The sequence below is a fragment of the Schistocerca nitens genome, chromosome 9, assembly GCF_023898315.1.
Source record: "Schistocerca nitens isolate TAMUIC-IGC-003100 chromosome 9, iqSchNite1.1, whole genome shotgun sequence".
Taxonomy (NCBI): Eukaryota; Metazoa; Arthropoda; class Insecta; order Orthoptera; family Acrididae; genus Schistocerca; species Schistocerca nitens.
This window is the reverse complement of record NC_064622.1, coordinates 208,204,225-208,227,179: the sequence shown is the minus strand read 5'-3', so window position 1 is coordinate 208,227,179 and position 22,955 is coordinate 208,204,225. Positions and strand designations below refer to the sequence as shown.

Here is a 22,955-nt window from a genome sequence, read left to right as displayed (position 1 = left end):
AGGGGCAGATGTGGACTCTGACCACAATCTATTGGTTATGACCTGTAGATTAAAACTGAAGAAACTGCAAAAAGGTGGGAATTTAATGAGATGGGACCTGGATAAACTGAAAGAACCAGAGGTTGTACAGAGTTTCAGGGAGAGCATAAGGGAACAATTGACGGGAATGGGGGAAAGAAATACAGTAGAAGAAGAATGGATAGCTTTGAGGGATGAAGTAGTGAAGGCAGCAGAGGATCAAGTAGGTAAAAAGACGAGGGCTAGTAGAAATCCTTGGGTAACAGAAGAAATATTGAATTTAATTGATGAAAGGAGAAAATATAAAAATGCAGTAAATGAAGCAGGCAAAAAGGAATACAAACGTCTCAAAAATGAGATCGACAAAAAGTGCAAAATGGCTAAGCAGGGATGGCTAGAGGACAAATGTAAGGATGTAGAGGCTCATCTCACTAGGGGTAAGATAGATACTGCCTACAGGAAAATTAAAGAGACCTTTGGAGATAAGAGAACCACTTGTATGAACATCAAGAGCTCAGATGGCAACCCAGTTCTAAGCAAAGAAGGGAAAGCAGAAAGGTGGAAGGAGTATATAGAGGGTCTATACAAGGGCGATGTACTTGAGGACAATATTATGGAAATGGAAGAGGATGTAGATGAAGATGAAATGGGAGATACGATACTGCGTGAAGAATTTGACAGAGCACTGAAAGACCTGAGTCGAAACAAGGCCCCCGGAGTAGACAACATTCCATTGGAACTACTGACGGCTTTGGGAGAGCCAGCCCTGACGAAACTCTACCATCTGGTAAGCAAGATGTATGAAACAGGCGAAATACCCTCAGACTTCAAGAAGAATATAATAATTCCAATTCCAAAGAAAGCAGGTGTTGACAGATGTGAGAATTACCGGACAATCAGTTTAATAAGCCACAGCTGCAAAATACTAACACGAATTCTTTACAGACGAATGGAAAAACTAGTAGAAGCCGACCTCGGGGAAGATCAGTTTGGATTCCGTAGAAATATTGGAACACGTGAGGCAATACTGACCTTACGACTTATCTTAGAAGAAAGATTAAGGAAAGGCAAACCTAAGTTTCTAGCATTTGTAGACTTAGAGAAAGCTTTTGACAATGTTGACTGGAATACTCTCTTTCAAATTCTAAAGGTGGCAGGGGTAAAATACAGGGAGCGAAAGGCGATTTACAATTTGTACAGAAACCAGATGGCAGTTAGAAGAGTCGAGGGGCATGAAAGGGAAGCAGTGGTTGGGAAGGGAGTAAGACAGGGTTGTAGCCTCTCCCCGATGTTATTCAATCTGTATATTGAGCAAGCAGTAAAGGAAACAAAAGAAAAATTCGGAGTAGGTATTAAAATCCATGGAGAAGAAATAAAAACTTTGAGGTTCGCCGATGACATTGTAATTCTGTCAGAGACAGCAAAGGACTTGGAAGAGCAGTTGAACGGAATGGACAGTGTCTTGAAAGGAGGGTATAAGATGAACATCAACAAAAGCAAAACGAGGATAATGGAATGTAGTCGAATTAAGTCGGGTGATGTTGAAGGTATTAGATTAGGAAATGAGACACTTAAAGTAGTAAAGGAGTTTTGCTATTTGGGGAGCAAAATAACTGATGATGGTCGAAGTAGAGAGGATATAAAATGTAGACTGGCAATGGCAAGGAAAGCGTTTCTGAAGAAGAGAAATTTGTTAACATCGAGTATAGATTTAAGTGTCAGGAAGTCGTTTCTGAAAGTATTTGTATGGAGTGTAGCCATGTATGGAAGTGAAACATGGACGATAAATAGTTTGGACAAGAAGAGAATAGAAGCTTTCGAAATGTGGTGCTACAGAAGAATGCTGAAGATTAGATGGGTAGATCACATAACTAATGAGGAGGTACTGAATAGGATTGGGGAGAAGAGAAGTTTGTGGCACAACTTGACCAGAAGAAGGGATCGGTTGGTAGGACATGTTCTGAGGCATCAAGGGATCACCAATTTAGTATTGGAGGGCAGCGTGGAGGGTAAAAATCGGAGAGGGAGACCAAGAGATGCATACACTAAGCAGATTCAGAAGGATGTAGGTTGCAGTAGGTACTGGGAGATGAAGAAGCTTGCACAGGATAGAGTAGCATGGAGAGCTGCATCAAACCAGTCTCAGGACTGAAGACCACAACAACAACAACGTACTTGTTTGCTCCTTGCATGTAGGCTGTGTGCTCCGATCTGATACTGCAGCTCTTTGCATTATCGCCTAAAGATTCACTATTGTTGTGTCACGCAAAAGCCTGTGCATTGCCAAAAACATTGGCTGTTGGCGACATCGCTTCATGTTCAGCAGCCTGCCGCTCAGTGCTAATCCTTCCTCTAAATCAGATATTCACTTCTTGACACTTACTTGCCACTGCGAAATACCGTCATTGAGTATCTGTCTGATAGTTTGCATTTCATTTTGTACTTGACTACTCGTTGTGGCAGTGAGTGATTCAGAGTCTCTCTCTGCCATAGTTGTTTGAACCCTGGAATCGATCTTTTTGTCTATCTCACTATCTTTTGACCCTAACCAGAAGTTGAATTCAGTTTCGATCTTGGTAGCGTATTCATTTAACCTCTGTTCTACCAGTTGTGTAGCATCTATTTCGAGCTTTTCTAGTCGGTTTGCCAGAACACCTATTTCATCTATTACATTGATATTCGCCACTTGCAGGTTATTGACCTGTACACTTAGCTGCTGCGCGGCCTTAGGTAGTGATTCGTGATTTTGCTTTATATAGGCAATCTCTTTCTGCGTAATTTATAGTGACTGGATAAGTTGCTAGTCACGGTCCGTTCGCTGACGTTCATGTTCAGCTTGTTGGACAAGGAAGTTTTTAATTTCCTCGTCTCTTTCCTTTTGTTGTTGCACAAATTTCGCCTGGTAGTCAAGCATGCACTCTAATATTGCTTGCAGTGAATACCCACCAGGCACTTTGCCACTCTCTGGTTCATGCCCTTTTGGTGGTGGTACATTTTCTTTAGCTACCTCTAGTTGAGCATTGGTAGACGGTGGCACTACTTCTTGTGCCGCCGCCCCTGCATTTTCACACTGTATGTCCTCAAAGCCTTCCCCATGAACCATGGACCTTGCCGTTGGTGGGGAGGCTTGCGTGCCTCAGCGATACAGATGGCCGTACTGTAGGTGCAACCACAACGGAGGGGTATCTGTTGAGAGGCCAGACAAACGTGTGGTTCCTGAAGAGGGGCAGCAGCCTTTTCAGTAGTTGCAGGGGTAACAGTCTGGATGATTGACTGACCTGGCCTTGCAACATTAACCAAAACGGCCTTGCTGTGCTGGTACTGCGAACGGCTGAAAGCAAGGGGAAACTATGGCCGTAATTTTTCCCGAGGGCATGCAGCTTTACTGTATGGATACATGATGATGGCGTCCTCTTGGGTAAAATATTTCGGAGGTAAAAGAGTCCCCCATTCGGATCTCCGGGCAGGGACTACTCAAGACGACGTCGTTATCAGGAAAAAGAAAACTGGCGTTCTACGGATCAGAGCGTGGAATGTCAGATCCCTTAACCGGGCAGGTAGATTAGAAAATTTAAAAAGGGAAATGGATAGGTCGAAGTTAGATATAGTGGGAATTAGTGAAGTTCGGTGGCAGGAGGAACAAGACTTTTGGTCAGGTGAATACAGGGTTATAAACACAAAATCAAATAGGGGTAATGCAGGAGTAGGTTTAATAGTGAATAGGAAAATAGGAATGCAGGTAAGCTACTACAAACAGCATAGTGAACGCATTATTGTGGCCAAGATAGATACGAAGCCCACGCCTACTACAGTAGTACAGGTTTATATGCCAACTAGCTTTGCAGATGATGAAGAAATTGAAGACATGTATGATGAGATAAAAGAAATTATTCAGGTAGTGAAGGGAAACGAAAATTTAATAGTTATGGGTGACTGGAATTCGAGAGTAGGAAAAGGGAGAGAAGGAAACATAGTAGGTGAATATGGATTGGGGCTAAGAAATGAAAGAGGAAGCTGCCTGGTAGAATTTTGCACCGAGCATAACTTAATCATAGGTAACACTTGGTTCAAGAATCATGGAAGAAGGTTGTATACATGGAAGAATCCTGGAGATACTAGAAGGTATCAGATAGATTACATAATGGTAAGACAGAGATTTAGGAACCAGGTTTTAAATTCTAAGACATTTCCAGGGGCAGATGTGGACTCTGACCACAATCTATTGGTTATGAACTGTAGATTAAAACTGAAGAAGCTGCAAAAAGGTGGGAATTTAAGGAGATGGGACCTGGATAAACTGAAAGAACCAGAGGCTGTACAGAGTTTCACGGAGAGCATAAGGGAACAATTGACAGGAATGGGGGAAAGAAGTACAGTAGAAGAAGAATGGGTAGCTCTGAGGGATGAAGTAGTGAAGGCAGCAGAGGATCAAGTAGGTAAAATGACGAGGGCTAATAGAAATCCTTGGGTAACAGAAGAAATATTGAACTTAATTGATGAAAGGAGAAAATATAAAAATGCAGTAAATGAAGCAGGCAAAAAGGAATTCAGACGTCTCAAAAATGAGATCGATAGGAAGTGCAAAATGGCTAAGCAGGGATGGGTAGAGGACAAATGTAAGGATGTAGAGGCTTATCTCACTAGGGGTAAGATAGATACTGCCTACAGGAAAATTAAAGAGACCTTTGGAGAAAAGAGAACCACTAGTATGAATATCAAGAGCTCAGATGGAAACCCAGTTGTAAGCAAAGAAGGGAAAGCAGAAAGGTGGAAGGAGTATATAGAGGGTCTATACAAGGGCGATGTACTTGAGGACAATATTCTGTAAATGGAAGAGAATGTAGATGAAGACGAAATGGGAGATATGATACTGCGTGAATAGTTTGACAGAGCACTGAAAGACCTGAGTCGAAACTAGGCCCCGGGAGTAGACAACATTCCATTAGAACTACTGATGGCCTTGGGAGAGCCAGTCCTGACAAAACTCTACCATCTGGTGAGCAAGATGTATGAGACAGGCGAAATACCCTCAGACTTCAAGAAGAATATAATAATTCCAATCCCAAAGAAAGCAGGTGTTGACAGTTGTGAAAATTACCGAACTATCAGTTTAATAAGTCACAGCTGCAAAATACTAATGCGAATTCTTTACAGACGAATGGAAAAACTGGTAGAAACCCACCTCGGGGAAGATCAGTTTGGATTCCGTAGAAATATTGGAACACGTGAGGCAATACTGACCTTACGACTTATCTTAGAAGAAAGATTAAGGAAAGGCAAACCTAAGTTTCTAGCATTTGTAGACTTAGAGAAAGCTTTTGACAATGTTGACTGGAATACTCTCTTTCAAATTCTAAAGGTGGCAGGGGTAAAATACAGGGAGCGAAAGGCGATTTACAATTTGTACAGAAACCAGATGGCAGTTAGAAGAGTCTAGGGGCATGAAAGGGAAGCAGTGGTTGGGAAGGGAGTGAGACAGGGTTGTAGCCTCTCCCCGATGTTATTCAGTCTGTATATTGAGCAAGCAGTAAAGGAAACAAAAGAAAAATTTGGAGTAGGTATTAAAATCCATGGAGAAGAAATAAAAACGTTGAGGTTCACCGATGACATTGTAATTCTGTCAGAGACAGCAAAGGACTTGGAAGAGCAGTTGAACGGAATGGACAGTGTCTTGAAAGGAGGATATAAGATGAGCATCATCAAAAGCAAAACGAGTATAATGGAATGTAGTCGAATTAAGTCGGGTGATGCTGAGGGTATTAGATTAGGAAATGAGACACTTAAAGTAGTAAAGGAGTTTTGCTATTTGGGGAGCAAAATAACTGATGATGGTCGAAGTAGAGGATATAAAATGTAGACTGGCAATGGCAAGGAAAGCGTTTCTGAAGAAGAGAAATTTGTTAACATTGAGTATAGATTTAAGTGTCAGGAAGTCGTTTCTGAAAGTATTTGTATGGAGTGTAGCCATGTATGGAAGTGAAACATGTCCGATAAATAGTTCAGACAAGAAGAGAATAGAACCTTTCGAAATGTGGTGCTACAGAAGAATGCTGAAGATCAGATGGGTAGACCACATAACCAATGATGAAGTATTGAATAGAATTGGGGAGAAGAGGAGTATGTGGCACAACTTGACAAAAAGAAGGGACCGGTTAGTAGGACATGTTCTGAGGCATCAAGGGATCACAAATTTAGCATTGGAGGTCAGCGTGGAGGGTAAAAATCGTAGAGGGGGAGACCAAGAGATGAATACACTAAGCAGATTCAGAAGGATGTGGGTTGCAGTAAGTACTGGGAGATGAAGAAGCTTGCACAGGATAGGGTAGCATGGAGAGCTGCATCAAACCAGTCTCAGGACTGAAGACCACAACAACATCCTCAAAGAGGCTACTGGTGGTACTTAAGCTCCTGCTCCTACATCGACATCACTAACTAATTGTTGTTATTCAGAATCCATATTGATAGTGCTTTGGCTATGCAATTTTACCATATTCAGAAACCAATAACTAATCTGCTATGCCTACAGTTTTGAAAATTGAAATTTGCACACAAAATATGATAGTTTATCTACAATATACTACACAATGAAAATGATTAACTACGTTCAACCTTGACCTGTTATATATACTATTAACAAATCATGTGCACACTAGCAATACAAGATCACTTCACTGGAGTTGAGCTTCTACAAACAGGACAACTACACCATAGTCTTACCTTGAACTGATTTGACTTGGGGTTCCACTGCCCCCAGCTTATATAGTTGTTACAGTTTCTTAGTAGTGCCAGGATCTTCTCATGAAAAAGTTATTTACACTCATTAATACATGGCATAAATTATACAACACATACACACATTTATCACTAAATATATCCATACAACAATACGAAATTAAAGAAAATACATTAAATAGTTATTAACTCTCGTGGCCACTGCACGTTCTTGCCCCCACACTTTTGGGCAACAATTTCACGCTCCACTATTTTTTCTGTACACTGATTTACTTTGGTTTGTTGTATGTTGCGAACAAGTGAGATTAATTATTATTGTACTGGAATTGGCTTCTTATTAAATGAATCGTTTTGTTACTGTAACTCAGTAGAATGCACAACATATCCATCTCTGCTACAACTATCATAAAAATGTTCTGAAATTATTTCTGTTATCAAAAATAATGAAGTTACTGTACGCAATGCTTAAAGAACCTCTAACCTTGCAGTGGATTTTTCGTCAGCATTAATTATTAATCAGTGCCACGGCTAACGCTAGAGCATGAGACCATCATTATTAACCAGAAAATGATTTTTCTATAACTTTTACCAGTCCATAATTTTTGCTTAGCAAGATTTCCTTTTGAAACATGAAAGTATTTTAACTTTGACACTGTTAAAGTTTACAACATTAGCAGCCCGCGTCTGCCTGTGAAACACAATGTTAAATCTGCTGCTTTGTACTCCAATCTCAAACTGCTGTAAGAAATAATTTTAAATTCAATTTTTACCTGATTGTTTATTGCGGTATGATTGCCATTATCAGATTTGAATCTGCCGCGGCGGCAGCTCGTTCCGCCGTGTCGAAGCTCTGCACCATGCACACTACTTAAAAAACTGAAAATGTCTTAAATAAATGGGTGCAATATCAGGTAAGCTTTCTAATAATAACATGTGAGTTATCATTAAATAACTCTATTTAAAACTAGAATAATGAAGTTCACACACCTTTCTTTATAATCTGTGACTAATGACATCCTGCTTAAAACCTAGACAAATGAAAGCTACCAATGCGTTAAACATAGCATCACAGGTTCCTCCTCTCTACGTGACTCCAAGAAGACGACGACAGCGACATTATTATTCTTACACTACTATTTATACAATGGCTGAGTGTCATGAAATCTCTGAGTTTTTCTTTACTAATTCTTTTCTGTAGCGGTTTCAGAACTCACCAACACAAATATTACGAGGGCAGTTCAATAAGTAATGTAACAAATTTTTTCTCTGAAACAGGGGTTGTTTTATTCAGCATTGAAATACACCAGGTTATTCCCCAATCTTTTAGCTACACAACACTATTTTTCAACGTAATCTCCATTCAATGCTACGGCCTTACGCCACCTTGAAATGAGGGCCTGTATGCCTGCACGGTACCATTCCACTGGTTGATGTCGGAGCCAACGTCGTACTGCATCAATAACTTCATCATCCGCGTAGTGCCTCCCACGGATTGCGTCCTTCATTGGGCCAAACATACGGAAATCCGACGGTGCGAGATCGGGGCTGTAGGGTGCATGAGGAAGAACAGTCCACTGAAGTTTTGTGAGCTCCTCTTGGGTGCGAAGGCTTGTGTGAGGTCTTGCGTTGTCATGAAGAAGGAGAAGTTCGTTCAGATTTTTGTGCCTACGAACACGCTGAAGTCGTTTCTTCAATTTCTGAAGAGTAGCACAATACACTTCAGAGTTGATCGTTTGACCATGGGGAAGGACATCAAACAGAATAACCCCTTCAGCGTCCCAGAAGACTGTAACCATGACTTTACCGGCTGAGGGTATGGCTTTAAACTTTTTCTTGGTAGGGGAGTGGGTGTGGCGCCACTCCATTGATCGCCGTTTTGTTTCAGGTTCGAAGTGATGAACCCATGTTTCATCGCCTGTAACAATCTTTGACAAGAAATTGTCACCCTCAGCCACATGACGAGCAAGCAATTCCGCACAGATGGTTCTCCTTTGCTCTTTATGGTGTTCGGTTAGACAACGAGGGACCCAGCGGGAACAAACCTTTGAATATCCCATCTCGTGAACAATTGTGACAGCACTACCAACAGAGATGTCAAGTTGAGCACTGAGTTGTTTGATAGTGATCCGTCAATCATCTCGAACGAGTGTGTTCGCACGCTCCGCCATTGCAGAAGTCACAGCTGTGCACGGCCGGCCCGCACGCGGGAGATCAGTCAGTCTTGCTTGACCTTGCGGCGATGATGACACACGCTTTGCCCAACGACTCACCGTGCTTTTGTCCACTGCCAGATCACCGTAGACATTCTGCGAGCGCCTATGAATATCTGAGATGCCCTGGTTTTCCGCCAAAAGAAACTCGATCACTGCCTGTTGTTTGCAACGCACATCCGTTACAGACGCCATTTTAACAGCTCCGTACAGCGCTGCCACCTGTCGGAAGTCAATGAAACTATACGAGACGAAGCAGGAATGTTTGAAAATATTCCACAAGAAATTTCCGGTTTTTTCAACCAAAATTGGCCGAGGAAAAAAATGTGTTGCATTACTCATTGAACTGCCCTCGTATTTCACAAATCCAGTATTTAATCCTTTACAAATACAAAATATAACATAATTCTCTATTCTAGTAACTGCATAGTTATAAAGCATGTTTTACCAGGAAAAGTTATACAGTCTACACCTAGAAGTTCATCTGAGTTAAGATACAGTATAATTAATAAAGTCTGATAAAAGGTGAGAGTATGAATTATTATTGATAATCTCATCTATTCGTTTTAGAGGCTTCTCTTTACTTTCTGTTGTACCTATGGCATAAACTCTGCTTGCAGGGAGTGTTGAGCACACCTACCAAATACTATGTTTTATTTGTTCTGTATTACTTCCAGTAGCCACTCATGTGCAGACATTGAATGTGTGAGGGCTACCACTTTTTCTACCTATGGACATATTATTCTGTTGTGAAGTCATGAAGCCTAGCCCCTGCTCCAGAAGATGCAGAGTTTTCTGGGCTTCGATACACAAATTGATCCTCCCCAGCTCTATAGAACCTCCATTTTCCTAATTAGAATTGTACACAACATTTTTATCTCTTCCATGATTAATCATTCTATTTTTATTATTTTGTCTTCATATTTTACAGTATTTTGATTCAGTCTTACATTGGAAACGAGAACGATACTTCCATTGTTATTGTCAGATTACGATTTTCCTCATGATTATAATCTCCTTTTTCTTTATTTAGTGTGTCTTATCCTTTTTATGGAAGTCCAGAGTTCTTTTACACACAACCACCCACGATAACATATTTCTTTTGTTACATGGTAGGGTAGCCTATGGACCAACGCTGTCACCAAATGATTTTCGTCAGGGGAATTGTCGAAGTACTTAGATCTTGTGTAGTGACATTAATTACACATGTTATACCTAGGATTGAATAATGCAATTGCTAACTTCTCACGCATACTTGACGACCAGTAATTCTTTTTAAAGTCTTCAAAATCATTCCAAGAAGACAAATCGTCTGAATGAGCTGTGACCCATTCAGCTGCGTCCATCAGTTTTCTTGGAATCATCCCAGTGCGTAGGCAGGAATATAGAAAACGCCCTTAAAAAATAAGTAGGATTAACATCTCCCTCAGGTTTAGATTTGGAAAATTGTTTGGAGAAGTTCGTTCCCCTTTCAAGAAGAGTTTCCTTTGTCAATGCTACAGGGAACCAACTATTATCCATAAGTCTTATTTTTTTACCACCCTCTTTGTTTTGATTAGTTCATCCAAGAGCTTTGTAATTCATCCTCTGCGCTATCTGTCTCAGCTGTTGAATGAGGTGTATTGACAGATAATTCAATCTTCTCCTGTACTTTTTGTTCAGTTAATTCAGTAATATGCTCTTTAAAAGTTTCAAGGGTGGAGTCCGAGATTGCAGTTCCTTTGGAATCCTTATTTTGTTCTAAAACATTTAAAACAATTACCTATGTACATCTGTAAATTCTTGTTCGGTAAAATCTTTATTCTCTTGTAGATGCTTATTCAAGTCTCTGGACGCTTTGTTAACTTTGTTTCTGATGAAGTCACGTTGTTTAATAATCTCAGAAATTAACTCCACTGTTAAAGTCGTTTTAGTGGATTGTAGTTCACATATCGTATTATTTAATTTTAACTACTCCATTTATGGATCTTATATGTTCATATAATTGCTGATCAACTGCTTGTAGATGCCTTGAATTCTAATTTTATGTTAGTATTAATTTTATCTGTCTTACTGTTTAATTCAGAGATCATCTGAGCATTTACCTCATGTAGTACTTTTTCAAATCAAACACCTTTTGCATCTATTTTTGCATTTAGCTCATCACCTTGAGCCTTTATATTTCTGTTAGAAGTGTCTAATATAACAGCTAAGTTATCAATAGCTTTCCACACCTATATCATTTCAGTGGTTCTCACTGGCAAACACTGCAATTACAGTTATTAACTAGCAACTAAACTTTTCCAATTACTAACAATTACACAGAGTGGGTAATTTCATTAACCAAATATTCTTCTGAACATATACACTTCAATTACCCCACAACACAGTCATGACAACCAAAAGAAAAGAAAAGACATTCAAATTGGCTTTAACATAGCTCTCCAAACAATGCTTGTGTGTCTCAATGCATTGCAATGATGCAGGAAACTGGATTGCTGTGCTGGCTGCACTGCGTTGCTGTAGGTTGATGAGCAGCAGATGTGATTGTTGGCTGCTAGTGTGTTGTTGTGGAACTGACGAAACAGTCATAGGCCTTTCTTACAAACAACAATAAAACTTAACAGTTTAAGATTCTGAACTAATTAACTAATAAAAGTAGTTTTAACTGTTGTGATCATCATTCATCGTAACTTCAAAGAGTGTGCATTGCTCTGACTGAACTGTGGTGTAACCTGAACCTCGCTGTAGCTTTACCCAGAATACTACCCGATTGTGCAATGGCTGCTGACTGTATTGTACTTTTTACAAGTGTCGATTTATATGTAATGGTGTTTCTGTATCATCCTAGGCAGCCTTTCACAGTGATCCTGATCCCAAAAGCTCTCCAAATTTACTTTGCCCTGAGCCAACACAATTGGGCAGTTCCTTGATACTGCTATCAATCGAGGAAAACACAAGTCTTTACCCTTCTGACATATTAAACAGCAGTTTCATGACCACTTCTCAAGGTATTTTATATACTGATGTCCAGTGCAAGGCAGGCACAAAGGGTGTGCTTCTCAACACAGAATGTAAAGTTACAAATCTTCATGCTTACATACCACCCCACTCTGTCCTATAACCCTACCACTGTCTTCACTATTGCAAGATATTTCTCTCGTCCTCTTCATCTCTCTCACATAAGGGCACATGATATAAAGGGCGTTCAAAAAGTTTTGCTCAGTCGTCTCTAATTTTTGTAATTTTTACTGGAGGAGAATGAAATTTTTTCTTAACATACTTGGAACATTTAGCCGTAAATTAATATATAAAAGTATTGTCTTTTATTTACAGGTGAGCCATAATGGACTGTGAAGTAGATGTCAGGTTGCGACAATAGTCAGTGATGGAGTTCCTCTTCAAGACCAGCAATGACTCTGCCACATCCATTCACAGGAAGTTGCTCCCTGTTTATGGTGAGGACACAGTGGATCGCAGCAGTATCCAGCAGTGGTTGCAGAGGTTTAAAGAAGGTGATTTCTCTCTACTGGACAATCCACAATGCGGTAGACCATCGGCAGCAATGAGTGATGTGAATAAGGAGACCACTGATCAAATCATCCAAAATGACAGACGTGACAGCTTGCTGAAATGACTTGTTTGTCATTGGCTAGTGTGGTATCACTGGTACAGTCACAAGGGTACAGAAAAATTTGTGCATGTTGGGTGCCTAGATTATTAACAAGAGAAATGAAAACTATAAGGAAGAATGTGTACGAGGGTCTCGTGAAGACTTTTACTGAAGAGTTGAAACATGTTTTGACGGTGTCATTACCCAAGATGAAACATGGTTGTTTTTGTCCGAACCTGAGAGCAAAACCCATGCATGGAGCGGTGTCATCCAGGTACCCCTCGGAAGAAGAAACCAAGACTTTCACAAACAGCAGGCCAAAAAATGATGGCCTCCTTCTTCTGGGATCGGTGTTGTCATTTTCATTGACTTTTTGGAACCTGCCTCCACATTTAACCAGGACCGTTACGGTTTGTCATAGGACAAGCTGCGACTTGCCATCAATACTCACAGGCCACAGCTTCAGGGTCAGCTCATCAGACTACACCATGACAATGCCAAACTCCATACAGCCCTTATGATGCAGGAGAAAATCAGGAAAATGGGTTGGAAAATTGTTCCTCATCCTCCGTCTGATTTTTACCTCTTTGGTAATTTGAAGGCCCACCTGTGCGATAAAACATTTGATAATGAGAAAGACCTTATTTCCTGTGTCAAGTGATGGTTTAAAAGTCAATCCCTAGAATTTTACCAAAGTGCATTTACATCATGGAAAGAATATTGGGCCAGATGTGCCACAGCTGATGGAGGCTACATTGAGTAGGCTTGACGTATAGCTAAATGTTCAAAGTATGTTCACAAAAACTTTCTTTCTCCTCCTGCAAAAAAAAATTAGGGACAAGTGTGCAAAACTTTTTGAATGCCCTATGTACATATTAACCAAATTGGTAATACTAGCGAAATTGGAAACAGATTTCAAAGGGATGGAGGGAAAGATAATCTCAAACTTAATGATCATCATCATCATAATTATTCCAATAACCAAGTCTATTTTATCCTTCCTTCTATTTCTGTATGATTTTAATTTAGTTTTTCTTTGATACAACTTTGAATTTAGTCCACAAAAAGATGTTATATATAGTCCAATGAGCACAGGAATTTGCCTTTCCTCCTTTTTATACTTTTTGCCAGACACACAGATCTAAATTTTGCTCATCCCTCTTACTGAGACATAGGTCTTGACAAATATATCCCCAAATTCTTATTGCATCCCAGTAACTTGATGGGATTTTGTAGCTGTCTGAGTCAGCCAAGTCAGTTCAGCTCCATGTTTACCCACCCGCAGCTCTCGGGGCCAGTCATGTCTTCAAAGCACCTCATAAAATCCCCATACATCCCTGTATTCAGTATCTGCTCCTGGTCAGAATTAATAGTGGAAGTTTTTGGCTGGGATACAAATAGTGAGCCAAGGTAACAGCAGATTGTGTAGTTAAGGGTTCGAGTGCATGAAGGCATAAATTAGGCTGAAATTGTTTCTGGGCTTCTGGATGATGCCCTTCCTCACAGTTACAATATCCTGACCTGCTACTGTGATGCAGAGCTGAGAAAATGTAACAGTGAACATAGCTTAAAGTTTGCGCAAGAAGATCCTAAAGTTAGAACTCGGGATCTGAAAATCATGCAGTGTCACTACAATTGTTCACAGAAAAATTTTTAATCAGTGATATGTTTGAATAAATGCTATCTTTGACATGTTTGACAATTTTTGCCATTATTAATGAGAGTGTGGAATATTTGATCACGTCACAGCAATGTGTATGAAGGATTGGGGGGGGGGGGGGGGGTTGGACTGACAACATCACCAACACCATACATTAGCATTCTTTATTGATTACAAGCTCATTCTCATCATAATACATTTGCTTGTGTGGCCATCTTCCACAGCAGCAGTTAACACCTATATTATAGGTTTCTGTCTTGAGCTGGCTGCAGTCTAATTAAAAAGATTTACAGCAGACGCGTTTCACTTTTACAAAGCATCTTCTGTGGTATTGTATAAATTGGATACACACATTTGTACATTTTGTGCTTGTTGTAGGTCATAAACAGTGTTTTCTTTTATAAAGTTGGTTTGTAAGTTACTTACTGAGTTTGTTTACATAATCTGCTCCGTCTCTTCTTGCTAGCAGTGGTTGGTGCCAACAGGCTTTCTTTCACATCTGTCCTTGGCAGTTTTTGGCATTTTGCATTATTTCCTACACTGCACTATTTACAGATTTACAGTTGACTTTCTTAACTATTTTTCATTCGTCACTGCCACAGCGTTTCTGCCTATTTGTTTGTTTTTATTCACGTTGTGAGTGTTGTCAACTATGAAATGATTTGTGTGTGAGTGTGTGTGTGTGTGTGTGTGAGAGAGAGAGAGAGAGAGAGAGAGAGAGAGAGAGAGAGAGAGAGAGAGAGAGAGAGAGAGAGAAAATAGGCACTGTGATAAGTGTGGGGGGGGGGGGGGGGGGGGAGTGAGGAAAGACAGGGATGGATTGGACAGAGGAAATGCTCATCAAATTGTGATTGGTATTTCAGTGGTATTGTGCACATTGTTTAACTGTTTTCTAACACATATGACAACTTGGGAAAGTTAGAATGCCAGATTATAGTATCCTGTTAATACATTAGAACCAATTACTGCTATTTCATAATGTAAACAATTAATTTTAACCCATACATGATGAGGAAATTGTTTTGCTAGATTTATTGTTGTGGTTCCTTCTGGCTAAATTGAAAATTTTTTCCCTATATTTGGAATAATTTGGTGATAATCCTGTCTTCATTAACAAAGTTCTTTTCTACAAAATGTATTTCTTTTTCTATCTTCCTTTCTGGTCAGATTTTACTATGACAGTTGATAGTTTCTGTTCAGCAGTTGATCAGATCTTCTGTCCTCTTGCATGTGAACAGTTTGAACATATTATGTGTTAAACTTTAATGAAAAGCTGTTATGTTGGTCCACAGACTCGCACAAGGAACAGAAAGGTAAGGTGGAATGGATTCAGCATACATTAAAAACTTTCTTTTAACCTCAATAGGTAGCATTACGAAGCTTTTTAACTGTGTTGTTAGAAGAAGGATATCTGTCACATGACTGCAGAGTCACAGAAGGTAGGGAAACGTCAGTAATGATTAAGAAAGACATTGTTACTTCCTTGCACATCCTTCATCCAAAACTTTTATTAAAAAGAAAGAAGAAATGAAAAATCTTCCTAATAAAGACTTCACTTTTGTGGTGGTCAGAATGTAGGACAACAATATAAAAATTACGGGAATATATAAGTAGTAGATATTGATCTTTTTATTATTAAGTGTTCACATAAAGAGTTAAAGAAAAGAAAATAGGATAGCAATAATGGAAATTCCTGGTTGGAACAATATGCAAAACAAGGGAAAGAAAACAACCCACCTGTACCCCACTGATATGTTGCACAAAGGTACACATAACAAAACAGTGTTCACTATGACATCATGGGTTGTCGGGTGTTCTGCCGGATATCAGCGTCGTACTTGCACGATATCTGCAGGCCAGCAGCTGTCACCACCCTGCACAGAAGAATGGGGTTCTGAAGACTTTGGTCCACAGAGCACGTGCCCTGTCAGACCAAGAGAATCTGCCTATAGAGATAGAACGTCTCAAAACAGTTTTCTCCAAGAATGGATACACGGACAGACAAATTGAGAGGGCACTCCAACCAGCCACTATACCACAGGTTCCCGAAGAAGACCAAGATGAAGCAAAGAAGGTGGCATATCTGCCCTGTGCTGGCTCTATTTCTGCCAGAATCAGTAGGATCCTCCGTAAACACAATATCAAGTGTGTTTTCTGTCCATCCAACAAGATCGGGGGACTGCTGGGGAGTGTCAAAGACGACCTGGGGTTACGAAAACCAGGGATTTACAATATCCCTTGTCAATGTGGCATGTCCTACAGTGGCCAGACGACAAGAACTGTGGATATCAGGTGCAAAGAACATCAGAGGCACACTAGATTAAGACAGGTGACTAAGTCAGCCATTGCTGAACACTGTCTAGAACTAGATCATGCCATGAAGTATGAGGATACCAAGATTCTAGCACAAACACCCAGATTTTGGGACAGTGTTATAAGAGAATCGATAGAAATTAAAATGTCTGACGATCTTATGAACCGTGACACAGGGTACCAGCTAAGCAGAGCCTGGAATCCGGCTCTGGACTTGTTAAAGGAGCAACGGGGCCAGCTGCAACACTACACAAACAGAAGAACCAGAGACATGGAGATAGAAAACGAGCCCCTGACGGACTGCCAGGCGCACCAGACCGAAGACGGAACACCCAGAAGTGGGACTGCTGGGCGCGGACCGCAGAGGGAACATCCAGAGCCGCAGCGGATGAAAAACGGAGCGGCAACGCTCCAGCAGGTCGCAGGGAATGGGTGCGGACCACAGAGGAAGCGCCTGCAGCCGTTGGTGGAGGGGGGAAGGCCACAGGCATAAATACTGGACCAGGTCCACTCGAGGAGCAGTCTCAGGTCGCACCTGATGAAGGTTACGAGCTACGTGACCGAAATATCGTGCAAGTACGACGCTGATATCTGGCAGAACACCTGACAACCCAAGATGTCATTAGATCGCTGGGAAAGCCTGAAGAGTTACAGTGTTCACTATATTTTGTGGTTTGACTTCTTTTTCTAGAAGTAGTACATATAGGCAGCGAAACACACACAGTCATGGCTATTGCAATGTGCACTGTGTGAATGTGTTACTTTCTACTAGAAACAGAGCCAGAACTAAAAGCTAGTGAACACTTTTCTGTTACATGTGTCTGTGCTTCACTCATCAGTCTGCTGCAAAAACACACACACACACACACACACACACACACACACACAGAGAGAGAGAGAGAGAGAGAGAGAGAGAGAGAGAGAGAGAGAGAGAGAGAGAGAGAGAGAGATAGAGATAGAGATAAAATAGGCACTGTGATAAGTGCGGATAGCACACCCATAAAAAGATGTTGCAAAACTGGACATAAATAATAGTAGAAGTGATTGGTAAATATTCATCTTTTTCCTTGTAAGTGAATGTTTACATTCCATACAAGCATCAGACATGCCCTATAAGTCATAAATTACAATGTATGTGTGCAATCTGTTTCAGAAGTACATGGTTGACAAAAATTATCCTGGGGATCAGGACGTGCGACGAATAATAATGGTATGTGACTCCCACTTTACCAGTTTCAGTTAATTTACACTGATAAGCCAAAACATTATAAGGACCTGCTTAATAGCCTGTTGGTTCACTTTTGGACCTCATTCAGCAGCAGCTCTGCATGGCATGGATTCAGGAAGTTCTTGGAAGATTTCCACAGGTATGTGGCACCATTTCTCTATGCACTGGTCAGACAGTTCCCTGAAAGTACAGAGTGCTCATTTGTGGGCATGGAGTTGGCACACTGTAACGTCCCGAATGTGTTCCGTTGGGTTCAGATCACGCAAATTTGGTGACGAAGACTTCAGTGTGAGTTCATTATAAACCTCGTCAAAGTGACTGTAGCATGATTTTGGTCTTGTGATATGGACAGTTGTCCTGTTGGAAGACACATCCTCACCATTAGAGAAGACATAAAGTTTGAATAGATGGAGGTGTTCCACAGTAACATTAACATAGTATGTAACTGGTGTATTAGATTATTCCCACAGGTCCCATGGAAGTCCAGGGGGGAATGATAGCCATCACATAATACTACCTCCACTGGCCAGCATCCATGGCGCAATGCATGTTTTGAGCAGCTTTTCTCATATCCCACTGCAGTCGTAATTAACGTCACTGGTGAGCATGGGAAAGTGTAGGGGTAATCTGCTTTGGAGACCCATGTTGAAGAAAGTGTGCTGAATGATGTGTTTCAGGACACTTGTGCCTTCACTGACACTGTACTGTGTCATCAGACCTGCCACAGATGACCAAATCACTGCTTTGCAGAGCAAGCAAGCCTCCAACCACCACATTATGTGATGAGGCATGGATGCCCAACACTTTGTCACCTACCTGTGGTTTCATTGTCCTTTAACACCTTTCCATAGATGCTGACTGCAGTACTATGTGAACAGCCAAGTGACTTCGCCATTTCTCAAAAGCTTATTACTAGGTGCAGTCAGTGGATCTCCCCACTTGCAGCCTGTATACCGTATTTACTCGAATCTAAGCCGCACTCAAATCTAAGCCGCATCTGAAAAATGAGACTCGAAATAAAGGAAAAAAAAAATTCCCGAATCAAAGCCGCACTTGAAATTTGAGACTCGAAATTCAAGGGGAGAGAAAAGTTTTAGGCCGCACCTCCAAATCGAAACAAAGTTGGTCCATTGTAATATGAGACACAATTTAGGTCGAATGAAAGACGATACAGCTACAGTAGTTTGGTTCGAGTCGTAAGCTTAGTAGTTAAGCTTTACCAGGTAGCCATTGCTATGCGTCGGGCGCTCCGTCCGTATTTATACGGGTACCCTTCCTTTTTCACGTGCTTCGTCTGGTTTGAATCGATTGCTTATTTTGCTTTGATCTGATAAGTGCCGTTTTCTTTGTTATAGGTGTTTACGTCACTCTAAGCTGAAAATGCGTTACTGTACTGTGTAATGCATTGTTTGTCGCATTTTGATAGTGCGTGTTTACGGCCTGTCGCCGCTCGCGGCATGACTTGCTTTTGTGCGCGCTACCGCCGCTTAAAAAAAAAAAAAAAAAAAAAAAAGAGGAATCGTCTCATGAGCGAAACAATGGCAAGAGACTGCTATTTGTTGTTACTTACACTGCTGCTTTCTTTGATAATGATCAACAAGAACCAAATGCGTATGATAGAACATGCGTATGATAGAACATGTTCTGAACGAGAGTTTTGCGAAAATTTTCCTCCGTTTGAAAATCTTTGCGGCCGCTTCTTTAGTACATCAAATTCTGCACAGAAATTAGTCATCTTACATTTAAAATCTAGTCAGTTGCCGTGCTTCATTTCTGACTGTATCATTATTAGGCATAAGAATAATACAAATGTAAACATGACACGATACGTATATTCTTCCGCGTTTGCTGTTGTCTCACTCTAGTTTCGTAGTTTATTACACAGACAGGATTTAAATGAGATAGCAACAAACACGAAAGAATACATGGCAAAATGTTTATATTCGTATTATTCTTATGGTGAAGAGAATACTGCATGTGATTCACATTTCATCAGGTTCCTATTAGCAACCATCTCTTCTCACAGGTAGGAAAAAACTCGGAACGTAGAGTTGGCCATATTGACAAACATCCCTAACAGTCTTGCCAGTCGGATTTTCGTAGTACATTGAAATTCTGCTACATTCGAAGATGAACAATACGGAATTTGTATTTACTTCGTTGGATAATGTATGAAAATGCAGTGGTCGAAACTCGGGGCGGAGAGAAAAAAAGCTCGTCTCCTACCTTTTTTTAAATTTATTTACTGATGCAGAGGTTTTGGTGCCAGTATTTATCTTTGTGCCCACAAAGCATGCTTGTGTAGCGCTACATATATTCGACGGCAGAAGTTAGTTGTGGCGGCACCCATCAACATTTTTCAGAACTTCCGCTTGCTTTGCACTCGATTCTAAGCCGCAGGCGGTTTTTTGGATTACAAAAACCGGAAAAAAAGTGCGGCTTAGATTCGAGTAAATACGGTAGTCTTTAAAATGATTCCCTGTTCATCTCAGCTTTGTTTTTATACTTTCCTTACTGCATTGTGTCGCTGCATGGCCATTAGATAGCAATTAGTCTTGTGCTTGGCAGTGGTCATAATGTTTTGGCTTGTCATTTAGAACAACTGCAACATTAACAATATGTTTATTGTATTTTTTTTGTTTTTGAAAACAAGTTTGCGTAATCTGTTGCTAATGCTGTGCTCTTCAATTATTTCCAGAACTTGATGCAGTTGTACATTGATAACCCAAGCGAATATATTGAATTATCAGAGGAAGACCATGGCAGAATTTCAAGATTTTTTCAAATTGGAATTATTACTCGACATCCATATGATCCAATGAAAGTGAGATTGTCTTATTGCCAGTAATTCAATTGCAAGCGACAAACACTGATAAGGTTCACAGGTATAAGAAAATTTCGACCTGCCGTTTCCATAATAGGTCTTACACATCACATCCATGTTTTGTGAAAGACAGTTTACTGTGTACCTCTCAGAAAAGAAGTGAGGTTTCTTCATAAACATAATTAGTGATCACTTTTTTGAAAAGATAAGCTGATTACTGTGCATCTGTACTTGGATTGTAGCTGCTTCTGTTTTCTTTCATGATGTAATAAGAGTATAATGTCAATGAATTAATGAATGCCCTATGGACACGAGATATCTTGTGTTTTAATAGAGGCCAAATCACAGTAGTTCAAACAATAGTTGATTTCAACAAAGATGGTAGGTGTTCTTTCCTTCATTTTAAAGCTCAGCATATGGAAAGACTCAATGTTATCTTTGATTTTTGTGAAATTGGAAATGTTAGTATTACTTTGTGCAAGCCTACCACAAAGGTCAACAGTTGTGTAGGAATTACAATGCGAAATGCACTGGTCATGTCACCTGTATAGTATTAACTTTTGCTGTTGTTCAGATTAGTGAGTTATATTACTGAGTGTGATCAAATGCAAGATGATGAAACATAACTCATCTGTAACTTAATATATTACCATTTATGTAATTTCTTTAGTTGGCAGTATGAAAGTCCAACAACTTCATGTAAAAACATTGCTTTGTGTTCCTATATGGTATAGTTCACCGTGTACTTACATAGTTAAGTTACATTTATTTTTGTACCTGTTGTGATATTAAAAATGCTTTCCTCTATCTGAAGGCTTATATGACCACTAAAGTGCTACACTAAGATTGGTTCTATTAGTGGTACCCTTCCTCCAGCCTTTGAATTGACTTAATCTGTCAGTTGTTGGCAGATATACAATTTAATGTAAATTTCAAGCCAGAGTGCAACTGTTCAGTTGTCACATTAACAGAGGTGAAATCAAGGGGAAACTACAGCCGTAATTTTTCCTGAGGACATGCAGCTTTACTGTATGGCCAAATGATGATGGGTTGTCTTGGGTAAAATATTCCAGAGGTAAAATAGTCCCCCAATCAGATCTCCAGGAAGAGACTACTACTCATAAGGGCACTGCTATCAGGAAAAACAAAACTGGCATTCTATGGATTGGAGCATGGAATGTCAGATCCCTTAATTGGGCAGGTAGAATAGAAATTTAAAAAGGGAAGTGGATAGGTTAAAAATAAATGAGGAATTAGTGAAGTTTGGTGGCAGGAGAAACAAGAGTTCTGGTCAGGTGAACACAAAATCAAATATGGGTAATTCAGGAGTAGGTTTAATAAGGAAATTAAAAAATAGAAACAGGGATAAGCTACTATGAACAGCATAATGAACACATTATTGTAGCCAAGATAGACATGAAGCCCACACTTTCCACAGTAATAAAAGTTTATATACCAACAAGTTCCGCAGATGATGAAGAAATTGGATAAATATATGGTGCAATGAAAGAAATTATTCGGATAGTTACGGGAGACGAAAATTTAGTAGTCATGGGGGACTGGAATTAGATTGTAGGAAAAGGCAGAGAAGGAAAAGTCATAGGTGAATATGAACAGAGGGTAAGGAATGAGAGGAAGCCACCTGGTAGAATTTTGCACGTAACGTAATTTAATCATAGCTAACATTAGGTTTAAGAATCATGAAAGAAGGTTGTGTACATGGATGAGGCTTGGAGACATTGGAAGGTTTCAGATATCTTTTATAATAGTAAGACAGAGATTTAGGAACTAGGTTTTAAATTGTAAGATTTTTCCAGGGGCAGATGTTAACCGTGACCACGATTTATTGGTTATAAACTGTAGATTATAAAACTGAAGAAACTGCAAAAAGGTAGGAAGTTGCGGAGATGGGACGTGGATAAACTGGAAGAACTAGAGGTTGTAGAGAGTTTCAGAGAGAGCATTAGGGAGCAATTGACAGGAATGGGGGAAAGAAATACGTTAGAAGAAGAATGGGTAGCTTTGAGAGATGGAAATAGAGAAGGTAGCAGAGGATCAAGTAGGTAAAAAGACGAGGACTAGTAGAACTCCTTGGGTAACAGAAGAAATATTGAACTTAATTGACGAAAGGAGAAAATATAAAAATGCAGTAAATGAAGCAGGCAAAAAGGAATACAGACGTCTCAAAAATGAGATCGATAGGAAGTGCAAAATGGCTAAGCAGGGATGGGTAGAGGACAAATGTAAGGATGTAGAAGCATAACTGTAGATACTGCCTACAGGAAAATTAAAGAGACCTTTGGAGCTAAGAGAACCACTAGCATGAATATCAAGAGCTCAGATGGAAAACCAGTCCTAAGCAGAAAGGTGGAAGGAGT

General features: G+C 40.1%; 1 protein-coding gene across 2 annotated transcripts in view; it reads left to right on the top strand.

Annotated features, from left to right (window-relative positions):
* The window catches only part of LOC126203876 (uncharacterized), a 113,507-nt gene extending 92,151 nt beyond the window's left edge, over positions 1 to 21,356 (top strand). The window contains exons 5-7 of one of the 2 annotated variants that reach the window (XR_007540402.1): positions 12,276 to 12,454; positions 17,679 to 17,735; positions 20,452 to 21,356. Coding sequence is in view for 1 of the 2 variants with exons in the window: in XM_049938256.1 (XP_049794213.1) it covers positions 17,679 to 17,735; positions 20,452 to 20,601 (207 nt within the window). In the remaining variant the exon portion in view is untranslated. The remainder of the gene's footprint in view (positions 1 to 12,275; positions 12,455 to 17,678; positions 17,736 to 20,451) is intronic. The other variant, XM_049938256.1, reaches the window with a different exon arrangement.
* Positions 21,357 to 22,955: the final 1,599 nt, after the last annotated feature.